The following is a 25,293-nucleotide window of genomic DNA, read 5'->3' as shown; positions in this document are numbered from 1 at the left end:
AATAACCAGAATAAAATATTTCAAAATTTGAAAGAGAATTTTAAAATTTATATAGTCTAAATTTTAAAAATTCTCAAACCTGAAAAATGTACATTTAATTTTTATTTAAATTATTTGTATTGAAGTATGCTATTATATATAACTAATCTGCATATGCACATAGTTAATTCATAATACTTTAATTCAAGTCCACGTTAATACATGAATTCATCTGCGTTAATACATGAATAAATTAATGGAGTAGCAAGTAACATTCAAATAACAATCAAGTAAAGACAATAAAAGTAAAATACATCTTTCAGCAGTACTGATTGGATTTTTAAACTGCTTTTATTCTTTCTGTAAAGTTTCTCTCATTTCCATTTTGTGATTACAAATGCAGCTATAATTGTTTCAGAAATATTAGAAAAACCAAAAGATACAAGAAATTATAAGTCAGAATATAAGAAGTGTTAATATAAAAATGATTTCTTAAAAATTGAGATTTGGGCCAGGCGCGGTGGCTCACACCTGTAATCCTAGCACTTTGGGAGGCCAAGGCGGGCAGATCACTTGAGGTCAGGAGTTGGAGACCAGCCTGGCCAACATGGTGAAACCCCGTCACTACTAAAAATACAAAAATTAGCTGGACCTGGTGGCTCATGCCACCACCCCAACCATTTTCTGTTTTAATTTCAGGTAATTTCTAAACTAGAGAAGTCAAAGTAATTTTGCTTTATTAAATAAGGAGAATCTGAAGAGGGAAGGAATGTAGAAGAAAACAGTGCTTTAAATTTCTTTTGTTTCAATTCAAGTAAATTACATATTGGGGGAGACTTTTAAAATTCATTTTTATTATATGAACTATTCTTTTGCTTATAAATATTCACACTGTTTCACTGATAACTATCTGTAGTGAAAGACCAGGGTGTTTTTTTTTGTTTTGTTTTGTTTTGTTTTTTATTTCCAATCTGTCACAGACCAACACTTTTGTAAAATGCAATAAAAATGAATTCCTGGCCAGGCGTGGTGGCTTATGCCTGTAATCCCAGCACTTTGGGAGGCCAAAGCAGGCAGATCACGTGAGGTCAGGAATTCGAGACTAGCCTGACCAACATGGAGAAACCCCGTCTCTACTAAAAATACAAAATTAACTGGGCGTGGTGGCATATGCCTGTAATCCCAGCTACTTGGGAGGCTGAGGCAGGAGAATCGCTTGAACCTGGGAGGCGGAGGTTGTGATGAGCCGAAATTGCGCCATTGCACTCCAACCTGGGCAACAAGAGCGAAACTCCATCTCAAAAAAAAAAAAAAAAGAATTCCTATTGTAGAAAAATGAAAAGAAAAAAAGACACAAAATACAAACCCTGATTATTTCATAGTTAGAGTTAACAGACATAAAACTCTTCATAGTCAAATTGTTAGGAACGTTTTTAAGTGCTTGATCTTGCTTTTTGTCCTCATCTCATTGTGGACAGTAGTAAACACTTTGAGGACCAGCACTGGTCAGTAGCACTGTTTGATCCTATCATAACATCATGCCTAGTGTGCTAGTGTGCATCCATTCTAGGAACGGCAGGCTTGTCTTCTCAAATAACATGCGTCAGTTCATCTATGGTATATACCATTTTAGAATAAATTTGAGAACTTGGCTAGGTCTGACTTTGCTTTTTAAATGTCCTCTAAATCGGTGATGAAAGTAACGAAAGAGTTAAATTCCTTTAAAGGAAAGAGCTGTTAGGGGTATTTTAGTAAAGTTAAAATATGTCTCTTTTTCATCAACTTATACTGGTAGCAGCAGTTAATATAATCTTACCTGTGCCCGTAGTCACAGAAAGATCTGAGTCATCTCTTCCCCCTCTCCCTTGGCACCTCAAACATAGCAGACTTTCTGCATTCAAGTGGTTTTTTATATGCCTATTTGAGGAAATCATTTCTATTTCATCTTAATTCGTTTTTGTTCTTTAATGATTCACATGCTTTTTTCCCCCTAGTTCCGAGACTACTGTGCTGTCTGCTTAAGATGGGAGTGGCCTGGGTCTCCAAAAGCATTGGAAAAGTGCAATTTAGAAGCAGCTTTCTTTGAAGGTCATTTTTTGAAAGTGCTGTTTGACAGAATGGGAAGAATTCTTGATCAGGTAATACATTTTAAAATACTAATTTTCATATTATTTTGTTGCCATTCACCATGGAATCATCTCAAGTCTTAGTAGATCTTCAATAAAGTACTTTTATTGTTTTCTTTTTCCACTGGGTGACTTTTTCTTGAAGCTTGATTGCCAACAACTGGCAGATTTGTGATGCATTCTGTATGTTAAAAACGTTTATTTGGCCTGACAGCTGCTTGTTTATTTTACTTCTCATGATAGGCCATTGTCTTAATATCCTTAACACATTTTGGAGATGATTAGGAGTGCTTTCCTTTTATGACTTTCTTAGCCTTTTAGTTAGTACCTTTAGTACAAATACAGACGCTCAATTTAGAAGACCCTAAATGTCATTTCAGATTGAATCTTGAACACTCTGGTCTCAATAAAATTACAGAATAGTGTTAGATGAACCTGGCTCTTTAGACAAAGCTTGTATACGATCCTCATTTTCATAAGGGAGAGGTGAAATAGAAAAGGTTAATGTACTCCTTTAAAGGTGGATAAAAATCACCATCAGCTGATAGGTTGCTATGTACATCTCATCTGACTGTTAGGAGAAATAAATTTGGGATTATGGAATCCCTCCTTCCATCTCTCATTGGCTCGTAAGCGTAGTGATAAGAGAGCTTTGAAGGCCGGGTGCAGTGGCTCAAGCCTGTAATCCTAGCACTTTGGGAGGCCGAGGTGGGTGGATCATGAGGTCAGGAGTTCGAGACCATCTTGGCCAACATGGCGAAACCCTGTCTCTACTAAAAATACAAAAACATTAGCGGAGTGTGGTGGCAGGTGCCTGTAGTCCCAGCTACTCGGGAGGCTGAGGCAGGAGAATGGCGTGAACCCAGGAGGTGGAGCTTACAGTGAGCCGAGATGGTGCCACTACACTCCAGCCTGGGGGACAGAGCCGGACTCTGTCTCAAAAAAAAGAAAAAGCTTTGAAATGCTTGACCCATTAGAATCTAAACCTGAAAGAACACAACTAGCATAGTACTTTCCTCAGTGTAGAAACTGAGTGGACCAATTTGGAATTAATTTGCAATTGTATATTAAAGTACGTGTTCTTTTTTAGCATTTTAGTTAAATATTTATGTGAGCATAGGGAGTTGTAAAAGAAATTTACTAAATAGGCTGTCTTCAATAACCAGAAAGTCAAATAAAGAAATTGTAATCTAAGAAGTATTTCACTATGTTAGAGTTTAGTCAGCATTGTTTCTGATGGTAATCTGTATAAGAAACCAGGTCCTTTTTTTTTTTTTTTTTTTTTTTTAACCTCTTAATAGCATGTGCTGTATTTCTAGTGTTGCTTGGTTGGTTGTTTTAAACCTGACAAGCAAAGTATAAAAATCTGATTATTAATAGGTATTGTGGCCTCACATCATGGCTGTGTAAACCTCCTGGGTAGCCAGGATTCATCAGTTTATTGTGGCTTTTTTGTTTTTTGTTTTTGTTTTTGAGCCAGTTTGCTAGGCATAGTTTAAATTTGATTAAGCTAACAAGCAAGAGGTAATAACAATGAGTATAAGACAGTAATGTTTAGATATTTTGACCGAAAGTACTAAAAAAGAATCTAAATTTTAAAAAGTAATTTCTGAATTGAAATATCCACCCTGAATCTTCAAACTTGAGCACTTTTTCTCTAGTTTGTAGAGTGCTGGCACAAAAGGATACATTGAAAACAGTATCTGAAATACTTAAAATACTTTTCAATTTCATCAGATAGCACTTCATAGCACACAGCTGATTCATAGACTGTTTCAGTCATTCTTCCTGTAACCCTGTATCATAGGCAAGACAGATTTCTAGTATTATTTTACAAATGAGGAATCTTTGGTTTCAGTTATGTGACTTACAGCTAGTAAGCTATGGAGCCCCGTCTGAAACCTTTTATTTTTAAAACTCTTGAGCTGGGTGCACCTGTAGTCCCAGCTATTCAGGAGTCTGAGGCAGGAGGATTGCTTGATCCTAGGAGTTCAAGGCTGTAGGGCGCTATGATTGTGCCTAAGGATAGCCACTGCACACTAGCCTAGGCAACATAGTGAGACCCCATCTCTAAAACAAAATAAAAAACCAAACAAACAAAAAAAAAAACCCTTGATTTTCAAAGCCTTTTTGGTATAGTCTGATCTCAGAGATAAAACACGAGTCCTAGGAAGCTAAGCATTTTTGGCCTAGTTTTATTTTCTTTCTTTCCTAAACATTTTTGCTGATAGTGGTACTTGCTTGTAGTTTTTTTTCTTTCTCTCCCTGTTTCTTTTTTTTTTTTTTTCTGAGACCAAGTCTCGCTCTGTCGCCCAGGCTGGAGTGCAGTGGTGTGATCTTGGCTCATTGCAACCTCTCCCTTCCAGGCTCAAGCGATTCTCCTGTCTCAGCATCCCAAGTAGCTGGGATCACAGGCGCATGCCACCACGCCTGGCTAATTTTTGTATTTTTAATAGAGACAGGGTTTCACCATATTGCTCAGGCTGGTCTCGAACTCCTGACCTCAGGTGATCCACCGCCTCGGCCTCCCAAGGTCCTGGGATTACAGGCATGAACCACCATGCCTGGCCTTCTTTCTTCTTTTTTCTTTTTCTTTTGTTTTTCTCTTTGCAGGGCATTTTCTTAGTATGTCTTCCTAATAGAGTCTAGGTAACCTGACTGAGATTAAACATTTAATATGAATAGTTTGGCAAGTGGCTAATGTCTTCATGCATAATTGAGAACTTACAGTATCAAGTATTCATAACACTATTGTGTTATCACAATGCTAATTTAAAAAAATTCATAATACAAACATTTACTATTGTTTGTAATGGTGGTGATTGTAAAAAGATATTAAAATACTAAAGCTCATAGCAGAATGTAAAGAACACTAGGAACATTGTAAGGAGGCCAAATCTTGTCCGTGCCCTGAGCGTGACGAGTTTGAATTTGATCAAGTAACTTAGCTACTTGTCACATTTTCTAATTGTTAAAGTGAAGTTGATATTACTTTTTTAAGTCAAAGTTTATTATCTCAAAATTTGAGTTCAGTCCAAAAACATGGGCCAAGTCTGTTTGGCATGTCAGAGAAATCTGGCTTGCTTTCCTTTCAGGTAAATACTGTATAAAGTATAAAATAAAGGGACCCCAAATAATAGATATAAACACTTAAGTACCAACAACCTCCAAAAAGGCCAGCTTGTTTTAAAGTTATTACCAATAGGAAGTAGAGACCATTTCAGAGTACAGTGAAACAAGTTTAGCTTGTTGAAATTTATTTTCATTTTTACTACATTAAGAAATAATCTGTGTCAGCCTTAAATTTCTTAAGCAACCTATGACCTAGATTTATGTTAAAATAAACTGCAAACCAAAGTAACACCACACAGAGAAAATACAAAGTCTAAATAGTAATATATTTGTTTAAAGCCAAATTGTATTGATTTATTTATTTAAGCACCTGCAGATGGCAAAATTTAGTGACCTAAAAATCTTAACTACCTGCATTGAAGAGTCATGTACAATTCTGGACTTGAGTTGTATTTTAAATTTTTTTTCTACTTTTTTTTTTTTTTACTAAATGCATTCTTTTAAATTATTTTTTGTAAATGATTCCTTCATACCTAAAATACAATTTAATGTAAATTCATTGTTTATTATGAGTTGAGTCTCAGAGAAGGCTATTCTATTGTAAATATTATCAAGGGAGGAGAAATGGAGAGAAGTTGGTTAATGAGTCCAAAAATACAATTAGAAGGAATAAGTTCTAGTATTCAGTAGTACAGTAGGAAAATTAGTTAACAAAAACATATTGTATATTTCAAAGGAGCTAGAAGAGAACTGTGATGTTCCCAACAGAAAGAAAAGATAAATGCTGGAGGTGATGGGTGTCCCGGTTACCCTAATTTGGTCATTACACATTACACATTGTAAAATATATCAAAATATCACATGGACCCCCAAAATAGGTACAGTTATGCTATATCAATAAAAAATACCCAAAAGCCCCCAAGTATTACCAAGTAGGAGAATTTGCTCTTAAACTATCCTTTACTGAGAATGCATATTTCCTTTCAATTACCTTCCTTACAGCTAGGTTTTGAAAAAAAAAAAGACTTGGAGCAGTTTCTATTCTTTGAAAAAATCCATGTTCATGAATCTAGTAGTAAGTTAGAAAGACTAAAATGGGCCTTACAGCATAGGACTTGAGAGTTTTTGTTTACGTAACAAAACATGTTCATCATAGCATCTGTAGCTGTGGTGATTTTCAAAAGATAGTAAAATGCCGAAGTCTGTAGCAGAACTGGCGCGTGCCCGAGCATTCTCCACTGAATGCCAGAGATTGACTTCCTCATTGCTATTCACTGTGATCAAGGCTTTGCAGGTTGTTCAGTGGCTGAGAGTAAAACATTCCGCTGTGCTGGCTGATGTTGCACTTGGTCCTGACTCCCTCTTCCCTCCACTGTGCTGCAGCGTCTGTCTCACTTTTGCCACCTGGGTTCTCTGCAGCCTCCTCACTGTAGTTAGTTTTGTTGCAACCAATCCGTTTCCTTTGGCTGCTTAGAAGAAGCAAACTGGAAGGGGTGAGAGGTTTCTATTGAAAGTTCTGAGCAAGTAGTAGCAACTCCTTGTGTAGTGTGCCTTTTGCTTTGATGTTGACGTAACTCTGTAAAGCCCATTTCTGTGAAGAATAAACAGACAACTAGATTCAAGTAAAATCGTGCTATTTCATACAAAACAAGTGTGAGGAACTGTACACAGATATACAGTTGTTTGGGGAAAGTTAATACTCAGGCAAGAAATGAGATGATCCCTCTCCGTAATCACCGTTTTGAACCTTCTCATTCACTTTGAGGCATAGGGGTCAACATCGATTCTATCCCCAAGTACTTTCATTCTGGTGACAAGGTTCTCTGATTTGACTTTATTTTTCTGTATATGTGTTTTTGGGAATTGGTAGTAGTTGAATAATCTGAGGTGAGGAATATCACTTCTAAAATTACTATATTTAAAAAGATGTGATATCTTCCCTTCTTGTTTTTTGGTCTTCTGCTCAATGGGTCCTCTGTAATTAATATTATATATGACACACTGGTGCTTTTTTATGACCCCTTGAACAATTTCATTAATTGAATCAACCTGCATAAAATAAACATTCTGTGTCACGTATTTGTCTTTATATGTTTATATGCTTTTTAAATCTTTAAAGTTTTAGGCCTGCAATATATGTAATTTGAGATGATGAGAGCTAGTTTAGTTGTAGATATTTTCATTGCAGAAGAGCATGCGGAGCAGGGAGGAAGTTGGTGGATTCTCCTTTCTTTTTTTTTTTTTTTTGAGACAGAGTTTCGCTCTTGTTGCCCAGGCTGGAGTGCAATGGCATGATCTCGGCTCACCACAACCTCCACCTCCCGGGTTCAAGCAATTATCCTGCCTCAGCCTCCTGAGTAGCTGGGATTACAGGCATGTGCCACCACACCCGGCTAATTTTGTATCTTGAGTAGAGACGGGGTTTCTCCATGTTGGTCAGGCTGGTCTCGAACTCCCGACCTCAGGTGATCCACCCGCCTCAGCCTCCCAAAGTACTGGGATTACAGGTGTGAGCCACTGCGCCTGGCCAGATTCTCCTTTCTTAAAAGGACAAATTGAAATAGTAAATTAAGCGCACAGGTATACGTTATTATTCAATGCCTTTCTGTTTTTCTACCTCTCCATAGCCATATGATGTAAACTTACAAGTAACCTCAGTGTTATCTAGACTTTCTCTCTTCCCTCATCCACACATCCACGAGTACCTTTTGGATCCTTACGTGAACCTCGCTCCCGGCTGTAGATCTCTCTTCTCTGTAATTGTCAGGGTGAGTTACTAGTTCTGTTATATTCCCTAGGATTGATAAATCTGTGCAATTAATATGTTAATGTCATTGTATGCAATTAGTGTCACATAATGAAAAATATATCTACTGCTTAAAAGTAATTATTATACATTCTGAACTATTATTTTTAAAATTATTTTAAATAATATGTAACTTTTATTTTAAAGAATTAGGTATGAGTCCTTGGTTAAAGATGATTATATGAGTAGTGAAAGTTTACATTCTTTATTAAATAGTAGGGAATGAAGTTTTTTTTTTTTTTAAATCCTGAGATTGTCTGTGTAGCTGATTTTAGGAACTGAAGTGCCTTGCCTCTGTGATGCAGGTTGTTGGAGACCTTATGCTTCGAATCCAGCGTATTCAAGACTTTACTCCCAAGCTTCTGTTAGTCAGAAAGCGATTACTTGGTTTGGAACCTGAAGGCCCTATGTAAGTTAGTGTTTTACATTTTTTTAAATCCAAAAGTTTCAGTGAACTTAATGATCGACTGAGATCTTGAAATGATTTATTGTCTGTTTTTCCCTTACCAGTATTGACCACATCACACTGCTAGAGGGTGTGATTGTGTTAGAAGAGTTCTGTAAGGAGCTGGCGGCAATTGCATTCGTGAAATATCACGCTTCCTCCACACCATAAATAACATCTTTCAAGTAACTAGGGGAACAGAACTACTGTGTACATTTCATCAAAAAAGATTCAGTTCCACTCAGCCACAAGAGGATAAAAAGCCTTTTTAAACGAAGTATTGCTGTAAACTGGACAGAACCATTAAGAACCTATTGAGTGGAGATTCTTGGTGAAATGTTGTATAATGTTGTTTTCATTGGCTTTATCATAATGGTTCTATATATATAAAATTGCACATTGTTAAATCCAGGATACAATCAAAGGAACTTCAGGAAATAAGCATTTCTAATGACTGTGTGAAAAGCTGCAATATTTCTGATGTCATGACTTTGATGATATTTCTGTTATATTAATATCCTTTTAGGTAGCAAGGCATTTTGACATTCTCTGGGACTCAAATGCTTATATTCTTTTGGATTAATAAATAGCAAAAAAAAATCACTAATTTTATAACTTTTTAAGGTCAGAATTCTTATCAAACAAAATATGAAAAAAACTGTAAATGAGAAAAAAATACAATTCAGAAACCATTGAATGAATTAATTATAGGAGATAAAAATGTGTAGAGCACCATTAACTTTCTTCAGCTTTTTTAAGAATAACAATTTAATATGATAAATTCTTGATTAATATATCTATATTTTTAAAGAAATGTTCTTTTACTCTTTTGTGCACATAGCCATGTTAGTGATTTTCTTCATGTGTGGGTCCCAGTTTATTTAAACTGTCATTTTCGCAACAGTGTTGAATTTATGCTCACCATTGGTAGTGTTTGCTAAAATTGTATTTTTTTAAGCTAAGTAACATGTACTGGGTTGAGAACCTTTTTCCCCCCTCTCTCCCTCTCAGAAAATTGCTTTATAATTTGATTTTCTTACTGAAACGCATGGTGGTGTCTAGGTGGGGAACTGACTGATAACCCTTGGCAGCAATCAAAGTGCCAGTGGCTCCTCGATGTTTACATTTTTTTCTATTTTGTTCAGTCTTTTGTTTTAAATGATTCTAAAGAGATTAAAGAAAACAGACTTTTAAATGTCCTGTTTACGTGTTAAAGGATTTGGGGAAATTGGGTATGTATGTGAATGGGTGTACATGTAGGAACCTGTAGTTCAGCAAAGCTGCGCTGGGCACAGCATGCTTGTACTTGATTGACAAAATCGTGTTTGCCAGTCCACTTTCTATTTTTCCTTTAAGTGATGCTGATCACTCAAATACTGCTTTTAAGCTATTGTTTGTTTTTATTTGACATGTTAAGCCGCAGCACTTTTTTCTTTATCTTTTCATTTGCTGATATTTGGGGGAACAGGCTATCAAAGGTTCCAGCTTGAAGGGAACTGTCACTACCCCCTCTAGGAAGTTATTTTATGTAGCATGTTTTCATATGCGCATTGTGTGGCATGTGCATAGAGGCTTGTTTTACTCCTATCTGCTCATTTCGTTGTGTTAGCTTTTCTGGTTTATTTCATAGTTTGTTTTTGCTATTAACAGAATATCAAAGATTATGAATAGCCTCAGCTCTAGAATGCTTACCACTGTTAAAACAACAAAAAGACTAAATCTCTAATTTCACACAAATCTTTGTTAGCTTATTCTAAGAGATTTATTAAGTAAAACAAAGAAAACACAAAAGTGGGAGATAGTTATTTGTGCGTGATTTTCTTTAAATCATTTTGAATGATGTGAAGGCATTATTCAGTTTGCTGTATTTTTTAATCACTTCATACAAGGAACACTTCGACATTTCCATTTCTAGATGTAGTAACAGTCTACTTTGATATATGAGTATTTAAACTAAGGCATTAAGAGATATTAGATATTTCTTAATGTTTTCATAGTGCTCAATAGGTGTAGTAGCAATGATATTACCTCTGAAACCAAATACTCTTTTATCCTTGATTTCACTATGGGACCTTATAACTAATCCATGAAACCAAGCTCAGAAAAGCTTTAACTCTTATATTTGTGTATGTGTATGCTGCTTCTGAAAATATAATTTTCTTAAGTTATTGTAATGACTTTAATTTGTAATCAGCTAAGGCTTAAGATTTCATTTGTTTCTAAGTTTCTGTTTTTCTTCCCTTCTTTTTTCTTTTATATTTAGTTCAGACCTAGAGCCAGTAGAAGCTCTCACAGTGAGTTCAGTTTGTTAGTGAAACATTGTACTGCATCACTAGTTTTTCTTACCGTCTGTTGACAGCTGAATATTTCTGTTACTCAGTACTTGCAAAAACAGTGACTAAAATGCACTATGTTGAGTGGAAAGCACCGTCATAACAATTGATTGCCATAGCAAGTTCCAAAGTGAATTTCAGCCTTGCTTCACATTTGTATCAATAAGTATGCACATTTTTTAAAACTTTCTAACAATATAGTCTTTGGGTTTGTTTTTAGTTATGAGCCACATTCTTTACTTGATTGAACTCAGATTTGTCTTAGCCTATTGCCATATAGTACTCACCTTATAACTATGTAACTTTCTCATAATATATCTGTTTGTGCAATATGGAAGCTGTGAGTGGATTCATAGCTTTTTGGTTTAATTGTACATTATTGTGTGTGTATATGTGTATATATGTATATATATAAGGACCAAAATTCTTAGCTTGCTTACACTGTTGCTAGTGTAAACATTGTTACACTGAATTTTACAGGGCACAAATTATGGAATTACTTCATAAATTCATGGTAATGTTTCCATAAATTATTGCATTAATATACAATTACCATTTAATTATGAAGTCCATCAGTATTGACAGAAGAAGTTACAGTGAAGTGCTAAAACCACATTATATGGTAATTATATTTTGGGTTATATAGTAAATCAAATGTGCATGTCATTGTGACACTTTATGTGTTAAAACATGGTAGATAATCACATTTTCTGGGCCCTGTAAAATAGTGTTACTGTAATACTCTGTTTTGCCTCCTGCCTTGTTTACATTAAACAGGATATTTGGTAAATTTTTTGTATTGAATATTGTGTAGGTTACTGACAGTGTTACCAACGTCTGGAATTCTTGGTCCATCCGTGGAGAAACTCTTCAGATGGTCATTGTGTACCTACTCTCTCTTCAAAGGAAGTTGTGATCAAGTTCAACTTTTTGTGCTAACAATGCATGCAGGACTAAGAGGGATGATCTAAAAAATAAATAATGTAATTTAAACAAAACGTCTTATGTTTTTGTAAAATTCTAATTGGGAACGTTTTATCCAATGATAAATCTCAAACAATTCTTAACTTTTTGCACCCCCAACACACAAAGGGATATGGCACACTACAATCAATGGGTCTCTGTAGTATTCTAGGGAGAGAACAAAAAGCAATATATCTATTTGTGGAGGAGAGATGTGTAGCTTGAAAAATTGCCCCAGGGAAACCTCATATATATCCTCCACTTCCCTTCTTAATAATCACTGCCCAAAAAGAAGGAATGTCTCAGAAAAACAATTTTTTTTTTTTTTGAGGCAGAGTCTCACTCTTCCCCAGGCTGGAATACAATGGCATGATCTCAGCTCACTGCAACCTCTGCCCCCTGGGTTCCAGTGATTCTCCTGCCCCAGCCTCCTGAGTAGCTGGGATTACAGGTGCCTGCCACCATGTCCAGCTAATTTTTGTATTTTTAGTAGAGATAGGGTTTTACCATGTTGATCAGGCTGGTCTTGAACCTCTGACCTCAGGTCATCCACCTGCCTCGGCCTCCCAAAGTGCTAGGATTACAGGTGTGAGCCATCTGGCCCGGCCCAGAAAAACAATTTATTCTAAGCATTATTTCTTAGTATTTTTCTAACACATATTAAAACTTTTCTTTTTAGCTGACACTTAAAACAATTAGACTCTAGACTTACCCTGTTCACTTGAGTATTTGCCAGAGGTTCTGAATAGGAAACAAAGAAACATGTAATACACAGCACAGCCAGAAAGAGAAAAATCCAGTGATTAATCCCAACTACCCGAAGATTCTTTTCAAAATCACTTTAGACGGAAATAAAGATGATAGTTTGAAAGGATGGAAGAGGCAAGGTTTAGACATTGAAGAGTTGTAATCACCCTCCTTGCCCTTCAAAAGAAGCCACTTCAAAAGAAAACTGCGTTTTGGGAATGCATAATTGGATCCCCAGTCCAAAACCTGCTTCAAACTGTTAAGAATTTAGCAGTGTTTTAGCTGGAAAACTAGTAATCCCAAGGGAATTTAAAGAATTAACATAAAACTGTAAAAATTGAAGTTTTGCTGGAGTAACTCTCAAGTAAAAATCTATACCTCTTTTCCAAAAAAAAAATAGATACAAGCAAGCAGAAACACTGCATGTGAGTTTGTTTAACGCTGAATGATGCAGAAGAAATGGAGTGTTTTATAGTTGTTCTTATGGCAATAAAGTTGTTACCTAGGGACTACCTTGCAGAAAGTCAGTTTTTCTGTTTGTTGTTTTTTTTTAAATTTAATTTATGTTCCAGGATACATATGCAGGATGTGTAGGTTTGTTATATAGATAAATGTGTGCCATGGTTGTTTGCTGCACCTATCAACCCATCACCCAGGTATTAAGCCCCACGTGCTTTAGCTATTTTTCCTGATGCTCTCCCTCCCCACCCCGCCCCCAGCACAGGCCCCAGTGTGTGTTGTTTCCCTCCCTATGTCCATATGCTTTCATTGTTCAGCTCCCACTTATAAGTGAGAACATGCAGTGTTTGGTTTTCTGTTCCTGCATTAGTTTGCTGAGGATAGTGGCGTCCAGCTCTATCCATGCCCCTGCAAAGGACATGATCTCCTTCCTTTTTATAACTGCATAGTATTCCACGGTGTATATACACTACATTTTCTTTATCCAGTCTATCATTGATGGGCATTTGGGTTGATTCCAGAAAATCAGTTTTTAACTTTATTTGGTAATATACCCCACTACCCACCTCAGGGAGATCCATCTAAGCCTGTTTCATTCATACTCACTACTATCACTGATTTGACTATTGTGGGCATTAGAAATTTCTCTGTTATATCATTTCTAAAAATGTATCAGAAATAGGACATCCACAAACCAAACAAGAATTTTGTTTATTTAACACATTTCTCAAGAACTTTCTATGAACCAGGTATTAAGGTGCTGGGAAAACAAAAAAATGATTTCAGCCCTAAAGAAGTCAGTCTTGGTGTGGTGCTTACAAAAATAAATTACAGTGCACACTGGTGAACACTGTTAGAGAAACAAGACCCAAAAGGTGTGAGCCCCAGGGAAAGGAAGGAAGATGGCAAATCATCTAAACAGGAAGATCTGAAACTCAAGCCTTGCCTGCATATTCTTACTTTTAAGTATGTTATATATGTATTATTCTTACATTTGGGTTATAGTCTTACTTTTTTTTGAGATATGCCAGATAGTCTCAGAAGTTATAACCAGAACAGACGCCAGGCGCGGTAGCTCACGCCTGTAATCCTAGCACGTTGGGAGGCTGAGGCAGGCGGATTACTTGAGGTCAGGAGTTTGAGACCAGCCTGGCCAACATGGTGAAACTCCATCTCTACTAAAACTACAAAAATTAGCCAGGCATGGTGGCACGTGCCTGTAATCCCAGCTGCTCTGGAGGCTGAGGCAGGAGAGTCGCTTGAACCGGGGAGGTGGAGGTTGTAGTGAGCAGAGATCACGCCACTGCACTCCAGCCTGGGCAACAGAGTGAGACTCCATCTCAAAAAAAAAAAAAAAAAAAAAAAAAGAAGTTATAATGACAACAGAGTCAACCTGGCCAGAAACTTCTGCATCCTATTGTATTTGCCATGCTTAACTGTGGCCTTTCACTTCATTCTGATGTTGGTATAAAGCACTAGCCCAAAGAACAGTGCTTTGGGCCCATATTTTCTCAGCTGATGAATAGCAATTAGCTTGTGATTTGTGATCTCTCTCTAAAACTATAGTATAGTGAGAAGGCACATAGTCAACTGAAATACTAAAACCAAAAGATTAAATTGGACTTTTAAAATGACCCAAACATTAGGGGTAAGATTTGGTTCAGCTAAAGCATTTGTAGAACCAAGCTTTTCTCCTTACTTTTAACTCAGTGCTCTTTTGACAGCATTCTTTATTCTCTCCTGGTTTGGGGCACAAAGCAGCTTGCATATCCAATTAAGAGAGAACCAACCTAGGCTGATGGAGATGGTGGAGATGAATTCAGAAGCCACGTGCCAGATATGCATGGAGAGATAGTATGTGTAGACCTCCACTGGGTTATCATCCCACAACTCCCACCCATTCCTAAGCCTGGAGTCAGGCTAGAAATCTAAGCCTGGAGTCAGTCTAGAATGCAGGTGGACAGGCCAGAGCTCACTCCTGCCAGGGAGCAAGATCAAGAGACTTCTGCTTCCTTCGTACCTAGTCTTCCTGAGGTGGCTTCAAGGAATTACCTGATTTCCCAATGCAGTGTGCTTTATAAATTTTTTTTTTTTTTTTTTTTTTTTTTTTTTTTGAGACAGGGTCTTGCTCTGTCACCCAGGCTGGAGTGCAGTGGCACTATCAGCTCACTGCAGCCTCAACTCAATCCTGCCTCAGCCTTCTGAGTAGTTGGGATTACAGGCAGGTGCCACTGTGGCCAGCTATTTTTATTTTTGTAGAGATACGGTCTCACTATATTGCCCAGGCTTATGATTTTATATTACGACTTTCCTCTTCACTCTAGTTCACGGGTCCCCCAATCCCCGGGCCACAGACCAGTACCAGTCCATGGCCGGTTGGGAACTGGGCTGCGTAGCAGGAGGTGAGCGGCAGGCGACCACCTGAGCTCCGCCTCCTGTCAGATCAGCAGCAACATTCGATTCTCATAGGAGCGCTAACCCTACTGTAAACTTGCATGCGGGGATCTAGGTTGTACGCTCCTTATAAAAATCTAACTAATGCCTTATGGATCTCAGGTGGAACAGTTGCATCCCGAAATCATCCCCCAAGTCCGTGCAAAAATTGTTTTTCATGAAACCAGTCCCTGGTGCCAAAGAGATTGGGGACCACTGCTCTAGTTGGACTAGTCAGTATATTGAGGAACTGACAGGGAGTCTTTAAAAAAAGTGGGGGAATATATATTTTTTTAATATTAGGTAATACTTTATACTTCTCTTGATTGAAGAACCACATCCTTACATGAAGGTAAAACCCCTAGCAGACTGCCAGAAATCTAAACACCACCATGGGTCACTTTGCTCTTATATCAGAGGGGAGAGTAAGGGGAAAGGGAAGATATCCTTTGATTTTTGTAGCTGTAAGTTCATAATGGTACCCATGTTGTGATGTGCATTCATTTGCATCATGATCACACTATTAATTTCTTCCAATGATGTGCTAAAGGTGTCTGGGATGGTATTCAGTTTAGAGGATCCAAACAAGCCAGGAACATGACCTGGGTCTGACAGCCACTCTTTTTCAAGGCTGAGAACTATAATCATAATTGCAAGCTGAAAAGCTAGATGTGTTTCAGAAAAAAGAACAAGAGACACACCCAGCCTGTGAGATTAGGCAAGACAAGCAAAAGCATCTCCAAGGCTGTTATTGCCTCAGGCCTGTGATTTATGAGTAAGGAATCATAAAATCAATTTTACTATAATGCAGAAAGATGAGATGACACACAAATTCACTATACTCTGGATAAAGCTATATTTCAAATCCCTGAAGATGAGATTCATTTATATAATAACATGAGAAATGTATTCCTTATTCCACTCACAAGTAGAATAGCATGTAGGGTTTTAATTGATTAGAATTCCCAAGAGAGCCATGTACTGGAGATTTCTAGGGGAGAAACAAATTAGCTGTTCCTTAAACATTATTCTTCCATGTTTAAAGTGTGCTCTTCTACTTAAATCTCTTTATCCTGTTGCTCTTATCAACAATGTAGCAAGTCACAGAGCATTTATGGTTCTATATTCTTTGTGGGCTGCTTCAATTCTTTGTCCTGTGATCTTTATTTCCATTTTGTTTTAGAAATGATTAGAAAATAGACTATCATTTCCTTAAGCTGCATTGGTGTTGGGCTCCCACAGAAATGGAGTTGAGAAGAAAACACCTACTTTTAAAATAAAATATTACCTCATTAGTAATGTAGCTTGGACTCCTTGACAACAAACAGGTTCCATTTCATAAAGACTTACATTTTCCATAAAATGATCCAATGTCATGCAGCTTCAAGTAAGCCTTTCCCTGAAAATACTGTTGGCAAGAGTACATATGACTCATTGGAATTTGGGTTCAAAACCACATCCTAAAAATAATAAAAGCTATAAATGCAAACGTGCATAGAAATTTCTGGGTGTTTTTCTTTGGAATTTGACATTGAAATAAAAATAATTTTGCACAGTAGTTAATGGTTGGAGTCTTTTCATGCATAGCATACAATATAATTTATATTCATTGAGCTGAGTATTTCAAAGAAATTACTCAGAAATTGCTGATATACATCTTGCGAAGTAGTGTTGCTCATTATCATTTTTATTTCAATGGAAAGGAAAAGACTATGGAAGTGTAATTAATTTGACATAGATAATTCCGGGCTGAGCATTTTACTATCAACACCATTTTAAGGTCGTTATTAAAATTTCTTTGTCCTCATTTTACAGCTTGCCATTGCTATACTCTGATATAAGACCATTGTATTTTGGCCCTTCCTCCAGTGATCTGTGTAATCAATCATTCAACTAATACCATTAACTTCTTCTAACAGAGATGCTGACTGTCAGCCTTATTAGGTTAAGAAAGATGTTGGATAGGCGCAAATGCTGAGTTTTTCTACTGGTTCCTGTGTTATTTTTAAAGACCTTGCTTTTATCTACAAACTCTTCAGAAATCCTTACATCACCATGGAAGCTGATCCCTGCCTCTTAACAATGATTTTAAATATATATATATATATATTTTACAGGAGCAGTTAAGCTCCCCTCAGTACCTCTATTCATCAAACCACTGACAGTAAGAAGCTACTCCACTTATACAAAGGCAGGCTCTACTCTCTTGACAGGACTTTCCTAAATGATCCTGCTTGGAGTGGAAAAAACTTTTCAGCTAGACACATAAAACACTACAATTGAGTGCTGGTTTCATAAATGTTGAGGTCTGAGGTCCAAAATGTATTGTATTGTCGAAGGCTATAGTAACATCACCCGTGATGTTCAACAGATATTCACTAAATCTTGTAGGGCTCTGATGAGGAGAGGGGATTTCAATAAAGTCCCTGTCTTGGAAAGGTTTGCTTTTTAAAGTACAAGGGATAAGGAAAGTTCAGTGGGGCTTACTAAGCTCTTGTCCTTCTGTTCCAAATCCACTCCTCTCTGTACTGCTTTGTGTTGCTAGGCTAGGATGCTACGAACTAGATTTCTCCTTTACTAACTGGCTTTCTATTACATTTGGCTAATAAGAGGCTCCAGAGAAGGGGAACAGGAGGAGGAAGAAGCAACTTCCTTCCTTTGAGGTTATTGTTCCAATCTGTATCACCTCAGCAATGGGTCCATAGCAATTGATTTTAGCCTCCACATATATATATATACACATACATATACATATATATAATTTATTTTTAATTGTATATACAAATATATGTTTTTAAATATGTAATACATATACAGTTATATATATACACTATATATATACATATTATATATATATACACATACTCTATATATATATACACACATATATAGTATATACACACACACACACACACACATTTTAAACTGGGTGTCTGTTGCTATGTTGCCCAGGCTGGAGTGCAGTGAACGATCAGAGCACACTGCAACCTTGAACTCCTGGGCTCAAGCAATCTTCCTGCCTCAGTCTCTCCAGTAGCTGGGACTACAGGATCATGCCACTGAGCCTGGCTAGGCTCTGCATTCTTTAAACCCTCCTAGAACCAGCCTCCTCTGCTGTCAAATGCAGCAACAGCAGCATGGCAGGCCCCCTCTCAGAGACCAGAGCTCTACATTTCTAGCGCCCTGGCCCTAAGCTTCTAGCTCTGCAACCCCAGCCTCTTCCCTTTGTTCTGTCAGCCCCAGTGGTAGTAGCTGCCTCCTGGGTTATTATTTCTGGATGACCTCAGTGAATAATCCATTTTCCTCACTCAGCCTTCCAACACTGATGTAACCAACTCCCATATGAAATTCCCTCTGCTGAAACCTCTATTACATAATTGCTGTTTTCCTGACTAGACACATCTCAGTGGCAGCATCTTCCACTGTTAACCCCAGTCTAGCGAGAGGATCCACCACAGAGCTTTCCAGGGAGGCTGGTACTCCCCTGATTAATATATTTCTTAGTACCTCAGAGAAGAGATTGTCACCTGCACCCCATCAGGAGATATGGCTGGGTGTTCATGCCCCCGTGTAAATTTGCATTCCTATCTCCCTAAATCTATGGATTGTTTTTTCTACATTAGCCCAGGAGGTTCTGTCATCTCAGCTCACTGAATGTAGGCCACCAATAAATATATTTTATTGACTCAGCTAAGAAAACTGTTAGAGCCACTTCCAGTTGGATGAGCTAACACAGTAAGTCCAGACTCTGATAAGTCCACCCAAGTCCATACATTGGCCTGATTTAATGTTATATTTTATCTTCCTTTGACACTTCTCACAATAATCCTCAGATTTCTGCCTAAATCAATTAGCAAGATGTTGTCATTCATTTGGAATAAAAGCTAATTCTTCCCAGGTCAGACTTCACTTTTTCCCCCTGGAACATGCTAAGATCTGACTCTAATTATAGATCTAAATGACAAAAGCTTCTACTGTCAGAGAAGCCTTGGGTTCAAGATTTTCAGCTTTATTCACATCTACCCAGATGTGACCATTCAAAATCCTAGAGGCCCACTCACCCAATCAATGCATTTTCTCATAAGAGTCAAGGGCAATTCTATGAGTTCAACTTACATTGTAATTTTATAACCCACACAATTTAATTATGTTTTTTTTTGTATGAGATTGGCCCTGTGACTAAAAAAATAACATTATTTTAGGGCTGCCATAGAGCCTCTCAGTGCTCTGTTTTAGACTTGAATTTAGAAGTTTAAACCTGAGCTAGTGATTTCCTTTCCGTAATCTCTCCAGTTAGAAGATGCCATCCCACTCCAATGCTTTGTAGTCGTAATTACCACTGCCATTAGGATAATCAAGGGACAATGACAGTTTATGCCTATTGTCCTTTTCATTCTTGGTGTGAAAAGCTATATGGTCCCACAAGGCACTTGATTCCATAGGCATTTCATCTCAATCAATCACTGGTGACAACTTAATCACTATGCCTCCAAATGCAATGGAGTACTAGCATAGCAATTCCCATTGAAAAGATCTCAGCCCAGCATTTAAAACCAAGCACATAATCAAATCAATCTCCAAATGCCCATCCCTGAGGGCCTATTCCTGGTACCAAGCACTGTAACAGGCACAGCTCAGTTTGGAAAACAGAAACCACACAAGGTATTTCAACAGAGGAAATTTATACAGGCAATTGGGTGTTGGAGGGCGGAATTAGCAAAGCAGGAACATTAGTGTAATACTGGGCTAAAAACAGCAGGAAGCAGCACCACCTCTAAAGCTAGAGGATTCAAAGGAAAGGAGTTGAGATGATCAGAACCTAGAAGGTTAGGGGATGGGCCCTGCAGAGCTGGTGTTCAGACCTCTGAGGAGTGGTTGCTATTAGGCTTTCTGCAGTGTCTGCAGCTTTCTTAAGAGTTTCCATGTTTTTGTTGATTTTGGCAGTTTTGAGGAGTATTGGTTGGGTATTTTGTAGGATGCCCTCTATTGGAATTAGTCTGATGTTTTCCTCATGATTAGACTGGGATTGTGGATGTTACAGAGAACAAATACAGAGATAAAGTGTGATTTTAGTCATATCTTATCAAGAGTGCACACTGTCAGCATGATGTCGGGCTTGATCCCCTGGCTGAAATAGTATTTGTCAGGTTTCTCCACTGTAAAGTTATTCTTTCCCTCCCATTTCCATACTGTATTCTTCGGAAGCAAAGTCATCATAAATAGCTCACACTTCAGAAGTGTGGAGTTAATACTGTACCTTTTTGAGGGTGGAGTATCTGCAAAAAACTGTTTGGAATCATTCTGCAAGGAAGATTTGTGTCCCAAACCCTGTATTTATCCAATCATTTATATCAATACAAACTCATGGATATTTATCTTATACTTTGGGTTATAATCTAACACTATTTCATTGGTTTTGTTGATCAAATTGTTCCAGCTTTGGCCTCTGGGAACAGTTTCAGTTGGTTCCTGTGTCTCTTTAACATACCCCCATCAATATATGGGTGTTTTGTTTGTTTCTTTTTGTTTTTTAGTACTTCCTTACTTTTGGAGATTACAAAATACTCCCAGCTCATCTCCTATGTTTCCTGCCCCAGTCCTAGGATCAGCCATTTCTCCAAGATACATCAGAGTCTTTTAAAACACTGAATTATTTAGGAATATTCAGGAGGGGGGAAAAAATCCTAAGTTCTATAGCACTGCATTGACTTGGCATGGTGTTTTGGGTCCAGGTAGCTGAGGAAAGGGTATTGGACTAGACACGTGGTATTTATAAAGCCTTTCAACTTAAGCACTCTGAAGATAGGGTAGAGGACATGGATATGCTAACAAAACCATCCAGAATGAATGACTGAGTGGGAAGCACAGCTGAACTTGTTTGGAGACAAGAGTGTCTATGTTAGCAGAAGGGAAACATCCATGGTCATCAATATCATACACTTCAACACAGCCACACAAAAGACTTCTACTTTAGATTTTTTTCCCAAAGGAATCACATCCTAACAGGTTAAAGAATTTATTCAAAATACAGCTATACACCTGTGTCCCATTACTTATAGCACACTAGGAATGATTACTTTTTACAAATCCTGTAATTAGCTCGTAACTAGCACAATTATATTGCATTATCTCTTTTGTGCTAAAAATATTAACTTGCTAATGATGAGCATTTACAAATCAACTACAAATTGTATAACCTATTTTAGTATTCTTTCATTTTTCTTTTTGGAGATGGAGTTTCGCTCTTCTTGCCCAAGCTGGAGTACAATGGCACGATCTTAGCTCACTGCAACCTCTGCCTCCCGAGTTCAAGCAATTCTTTTGCCTCTGCCTCCCAAGCAGCTGGGATTACAGGCGCGTGCCACCACGCCCTGCTAATTTTTTGTGTTTTTAGTAGCAATGGGGTTTCGCCATGTTAGCCAGGCTGGTCTCGAACTCCTGACCTCAGGTGATCCGCCCGCCTCTGCCTCCCAAAGTGCTGGGATTACAGGCGTGAGCCATCGCGCCCAGCCGGAATTTTTTCATTTTAAAATTACTAGGAGACTCAAAAAGCAGAGGTGACTCGGGCCTCTCTAGGCCACAGAGGCCCTTGGATATAGATTTCTCCTTTCTTCTGACAGAAGCGGTTTGCTTAAATCTGCACAGATGAGAACACAATTATTGTAAAATAGGAAAACCCACGTTGGTTTTGTACATTCGTGTTTGCTCTGCAAAGGGCAGTGCTCGTGTATCTTCAGCTGTATCTTGAAAGCTTTCCTGTCTCCGAAGCTTGTTTGCATTAAACATGAGGCGCCGCTAAGTGCTGTTGCCACCAGGGACTGCAGGCCGCTCTGCAGCCCTGGACGGGCTCAGTTCCGAGGGAAGGAAGGCCGCTGGCGGAGGCAGTGCTGTGCTGTGGGAGGACTGCTGTGGATTCTGACTGCAGACGGGTCTGATTTTGATGTTTTTCTTTACTCAAGCAATTGATCGTTTCTCCTTGCCATCCTGTGAGGAGTGAGGGCGTGCCTTGGATCTGTGAGGGAGGAGAAAACCCCTCTTCTAAGAAAGGGGAAGTGAAGAAAGAAGAAGCAAGGAGGGTGGAGAAGTAAGAAAAAAACATGGGGCCGGGCACAGTGGCTCACGCCTGTAATCCCAGCACTTTGGGAGGCTGAGGCGGGTGGATCACCTGAGGTCAGGAGTTCAAGATCAGCCTAGCCAACATGGTGAAACCCTGTCTCTAAAACAAAAAACAAAAAATAGCTGGGCATGATGGCAGGTGCCTGTAATCTCAGCTGCTCAGGAGGCTGAGACAGGAGGATGGCGTGAACCCAGGAATGGAGGTTTCAGTGAGCCAAGATTGCGCCATTGCACTCAAGCCTGGCAACTGAGCCAGACTCTGTTGAAGGAAAGAGAAAGAAAGAAAGGCGGGGGGGAAGGAAAGGAAAGGAAAGAAAGAAGAGAAGAAAGAAAGAAAGAAAGAAAGAAAGAAAAAAAAAAAAAAAAAAAAAAAAAAAAAAAAAAGAAAGAAAGAAAGAAAGAAAGAAAGAGAGAGAGAAAGAAAGAGAGAAAGAGAAAGAAAAGGAAAGAAAGAAGAAAGAAGAAAAGCTCTAGAAGGAAAAAGGAGCCTGAGGGGAAAGACTGAGGAGGAAGCAGAAAAGACCCTGGGCCCCCACCCTCCCGCTCACCAGCGCTTTGCCTTGGTAGCTCTGACTGCCCCCTGCCTGGTGGCTGGTCCTGCCTCCTCTCCCCTCTCTACCTTCTCTTCCTTCCTACGTTTCCACCTGACTCCAACCCTTTCCTTAGGGAGAACAGAAGGTCCCCAAGGAGGGCTGTGGACCAGGCATGCAGGTCCACCTCTTCTCTGGTCCTGCTCCGAGGACCAGAGCCTCCTAATGCAGGATTTGGCTTGTTCCTGTGACAGCTCCTCCTCATCGCCCGCAACAGGGTACTGCAGTCCAGGCTCCATCACTGCCCAGCTCTGGTGCTTTAGGCACCCCACATCACCTCCCCGAGCCTCAGTTTCCTCATCTGTAAAATGGGGATGGTACCATCTATCACAGAGGGTTGTTGTAAGGACTGAATGAGGGCACAGTCCTCCTTCCACACCTGCTACCAAGTAGGTGCTGGATGCACGGCAGGCCCTGCCACTGCTTCTCAGAACCCTCTCGGGTTCCTAGGCCTCTTGAACCAGAATTGATAGGAATGGGACCTGCCGGGAGCTTTCTGGACAAGCTTCCCAGGGGGCTCAGATGGACTCTCAAGCATTATTTACAGAGATGAGTCTCTTCTCACCTGCCAGCTCCTGGGGCCAGGGCTCAGCATGGCCCCCTGGCCCTGTCTACCCTGGTGAGACTTCTGCTCTGCTGCCCCTCCCCACAGTGCACCCCACTCGCCTCAGACTTCCACCCCCGCACAAGGGAAGGGGCTAAACAAAATGTTCTAAATGTTTTGCTATGAATTTACACTCTCCCTCCCTCCTATACCCTGTAACTATTGACATGTTTATTTATTTTTTTCTGTTAAGTTACCGGAATAATTCCAGTTTTGCTCAGCCTTCCCAGTATTGATGAGCAATTCTGCAGCTTTTATCTGCAACTGTTACTCCTGACAGTCAAGAACACATCTGAAGCTTTGTTCCCGTTTATGCCTCCAGGCGTGTTGCCGATACATCTGGGCAAGGACAAACGTACAACGAACTCAAGGGAGCTTTCAAAGGCTGAAACGGGCTCAGAGCACCCCTGTTCTTAGAGGAACAATCAATGGGAAGCAAGGGTGTACCCAGACCTCTCAACAGTTCCCGAGTGCTATCACTGGAGGGCGATGTCTCCAAACAGTCTCTTTCCCCACTGGGAACGGCGCTGCCCGAGGGTTCAGGTCAAGCATTTGAATTTGAATGAGTTTCCAAATTCATTCAATTAGCAGAGCAACTGGAACTCTTGCAGCTCCTTCAGAAATCCCACAAAATATGGATACGCTATTAAGCTGGAGACAACAAAATTACTCAATATAGAATTTTGCATTCAATCAATTATACTGTCAGTATAATTATATAATTATAATTATATATAATTCTCAATCCTGGCTGAAGATTAGAATCACCTACAAAGGATTAAAAACTATAGCAGTTCAGGCCCCACAAAAGGCCAGTTAAACACATCAGAATCTGGAAGATGGAGCAGGGGAATTTGTATATTTTTAAAGCTCCCCAGTGATTCTATTGTTCAGACTACAAAATTCTAATTGAGACATTGGTGGCAGGCACCAAGGGAAAATTTATGGGAGAAAATTTTAATTTTAGACAATTCTATCATGTTTTCTCCTGCAAATTGGTAGAACTGCTTAGCCTAGTTCTGCAAAGGATCAGTGGTTGAGAATTTCTGCATGAAGTCATCTTGTGTCTGGAAGCCCATTTTCAAATAATAACACCCTTAGAGAGCTAGCAAGTTGTTAACACCTGTGTGTGAATTATTTTATCAGATATTGAGATAGCTAGGATTCTGAGAAAATTGAGACCAGAGAAGCAAAATTTTTTAAAGGGAAGAGAAGAAAATTTACCTTGGCTCCTTCCCCCTATTCCCACGTTCCCCCCAATATATAGACTTCTCTTTAATAGTCAGTATTAAAAACTAAAATAAAATTATCTAGAATCCCTCTATTTCTATTCACATTTTTATATATTTTCTTTCCAGTATTTCATGCATATATATTTTTTAATCTGTGAGGTCTACATAATTTTGTCTTATCCTTTTTACCTTAACATTATAATATGACCATTTTCTTAGGGCTTAGAAAAAATTTTAGAAGCATTATGAATGACTGCCTAGAATCACATTTTGTGAACACACATCAAATCACAACTACAGTGGAACACGGAGAATCAGTTTCATGCCCACTGGCTAAGAACTCACCGAACTCCCTGGCCAAGCTTAAGTTGGGTGTCCTCATCTAGTC

At 38.7% G+C, this 25,293-nt stretch overlaps 1 protein-coding gene across 1 annotated transcript in view; it reads left to right on the top strand.

The window, feature by feature from the left end:
- Window positions 1–11,759, top strand: part of FAM160B1 (family with sequence similarity 160 member B1) — a 43,891-nt gene extending 32,132 nt beyond the window's left edge. Inside the window, exons 14-17 of the mRNA XM_012505626.2 lie at window positions 1,974–2,117; window positions 7,805–7,945; window positions 8,289–8,392; window positions 8,494–11,759. Of these exons, the coding sequence (XP_012361080.2) occupies window positions 1,974–2,117; window positions 7,805–7,945; window positions 8,289–8,392; window positions 8,494–8,599 (495 nt within the window). The 3' untranslated portion in view covers window positions 8,600–11,759. The remainder of the gene's footprint in view (window positions 1–1,973; window positions 2,118–7,804; window positions 7,946–8,288; window positions 8,393–8,493) is intronic.
- The last annotated feature ends 13,534 nt before the right edge of the window (window positions 11,760–25,293 follow it).

Source organism: Nomascus leucogenys, chromosome 3 (genome assembly GCF_006542625.1).
Source record: "Nomascus leucogenys isolate Asia chromosome 3, Asia_NLE_v1, whole genome shotgun sequence".
In the NCBI taxonomy this organism is placed as follows: Eukaryota; Metazoa; Chordata; class Mammalia; order Primates; family Hylobatidae; genus Nomascus; species Nomascus leucogenys.
The sequence above is the reverse complement of the archived record's forward strand: the minus strand, read 5'-3'. Positions and strand labels throughout refer to the sequence as shown.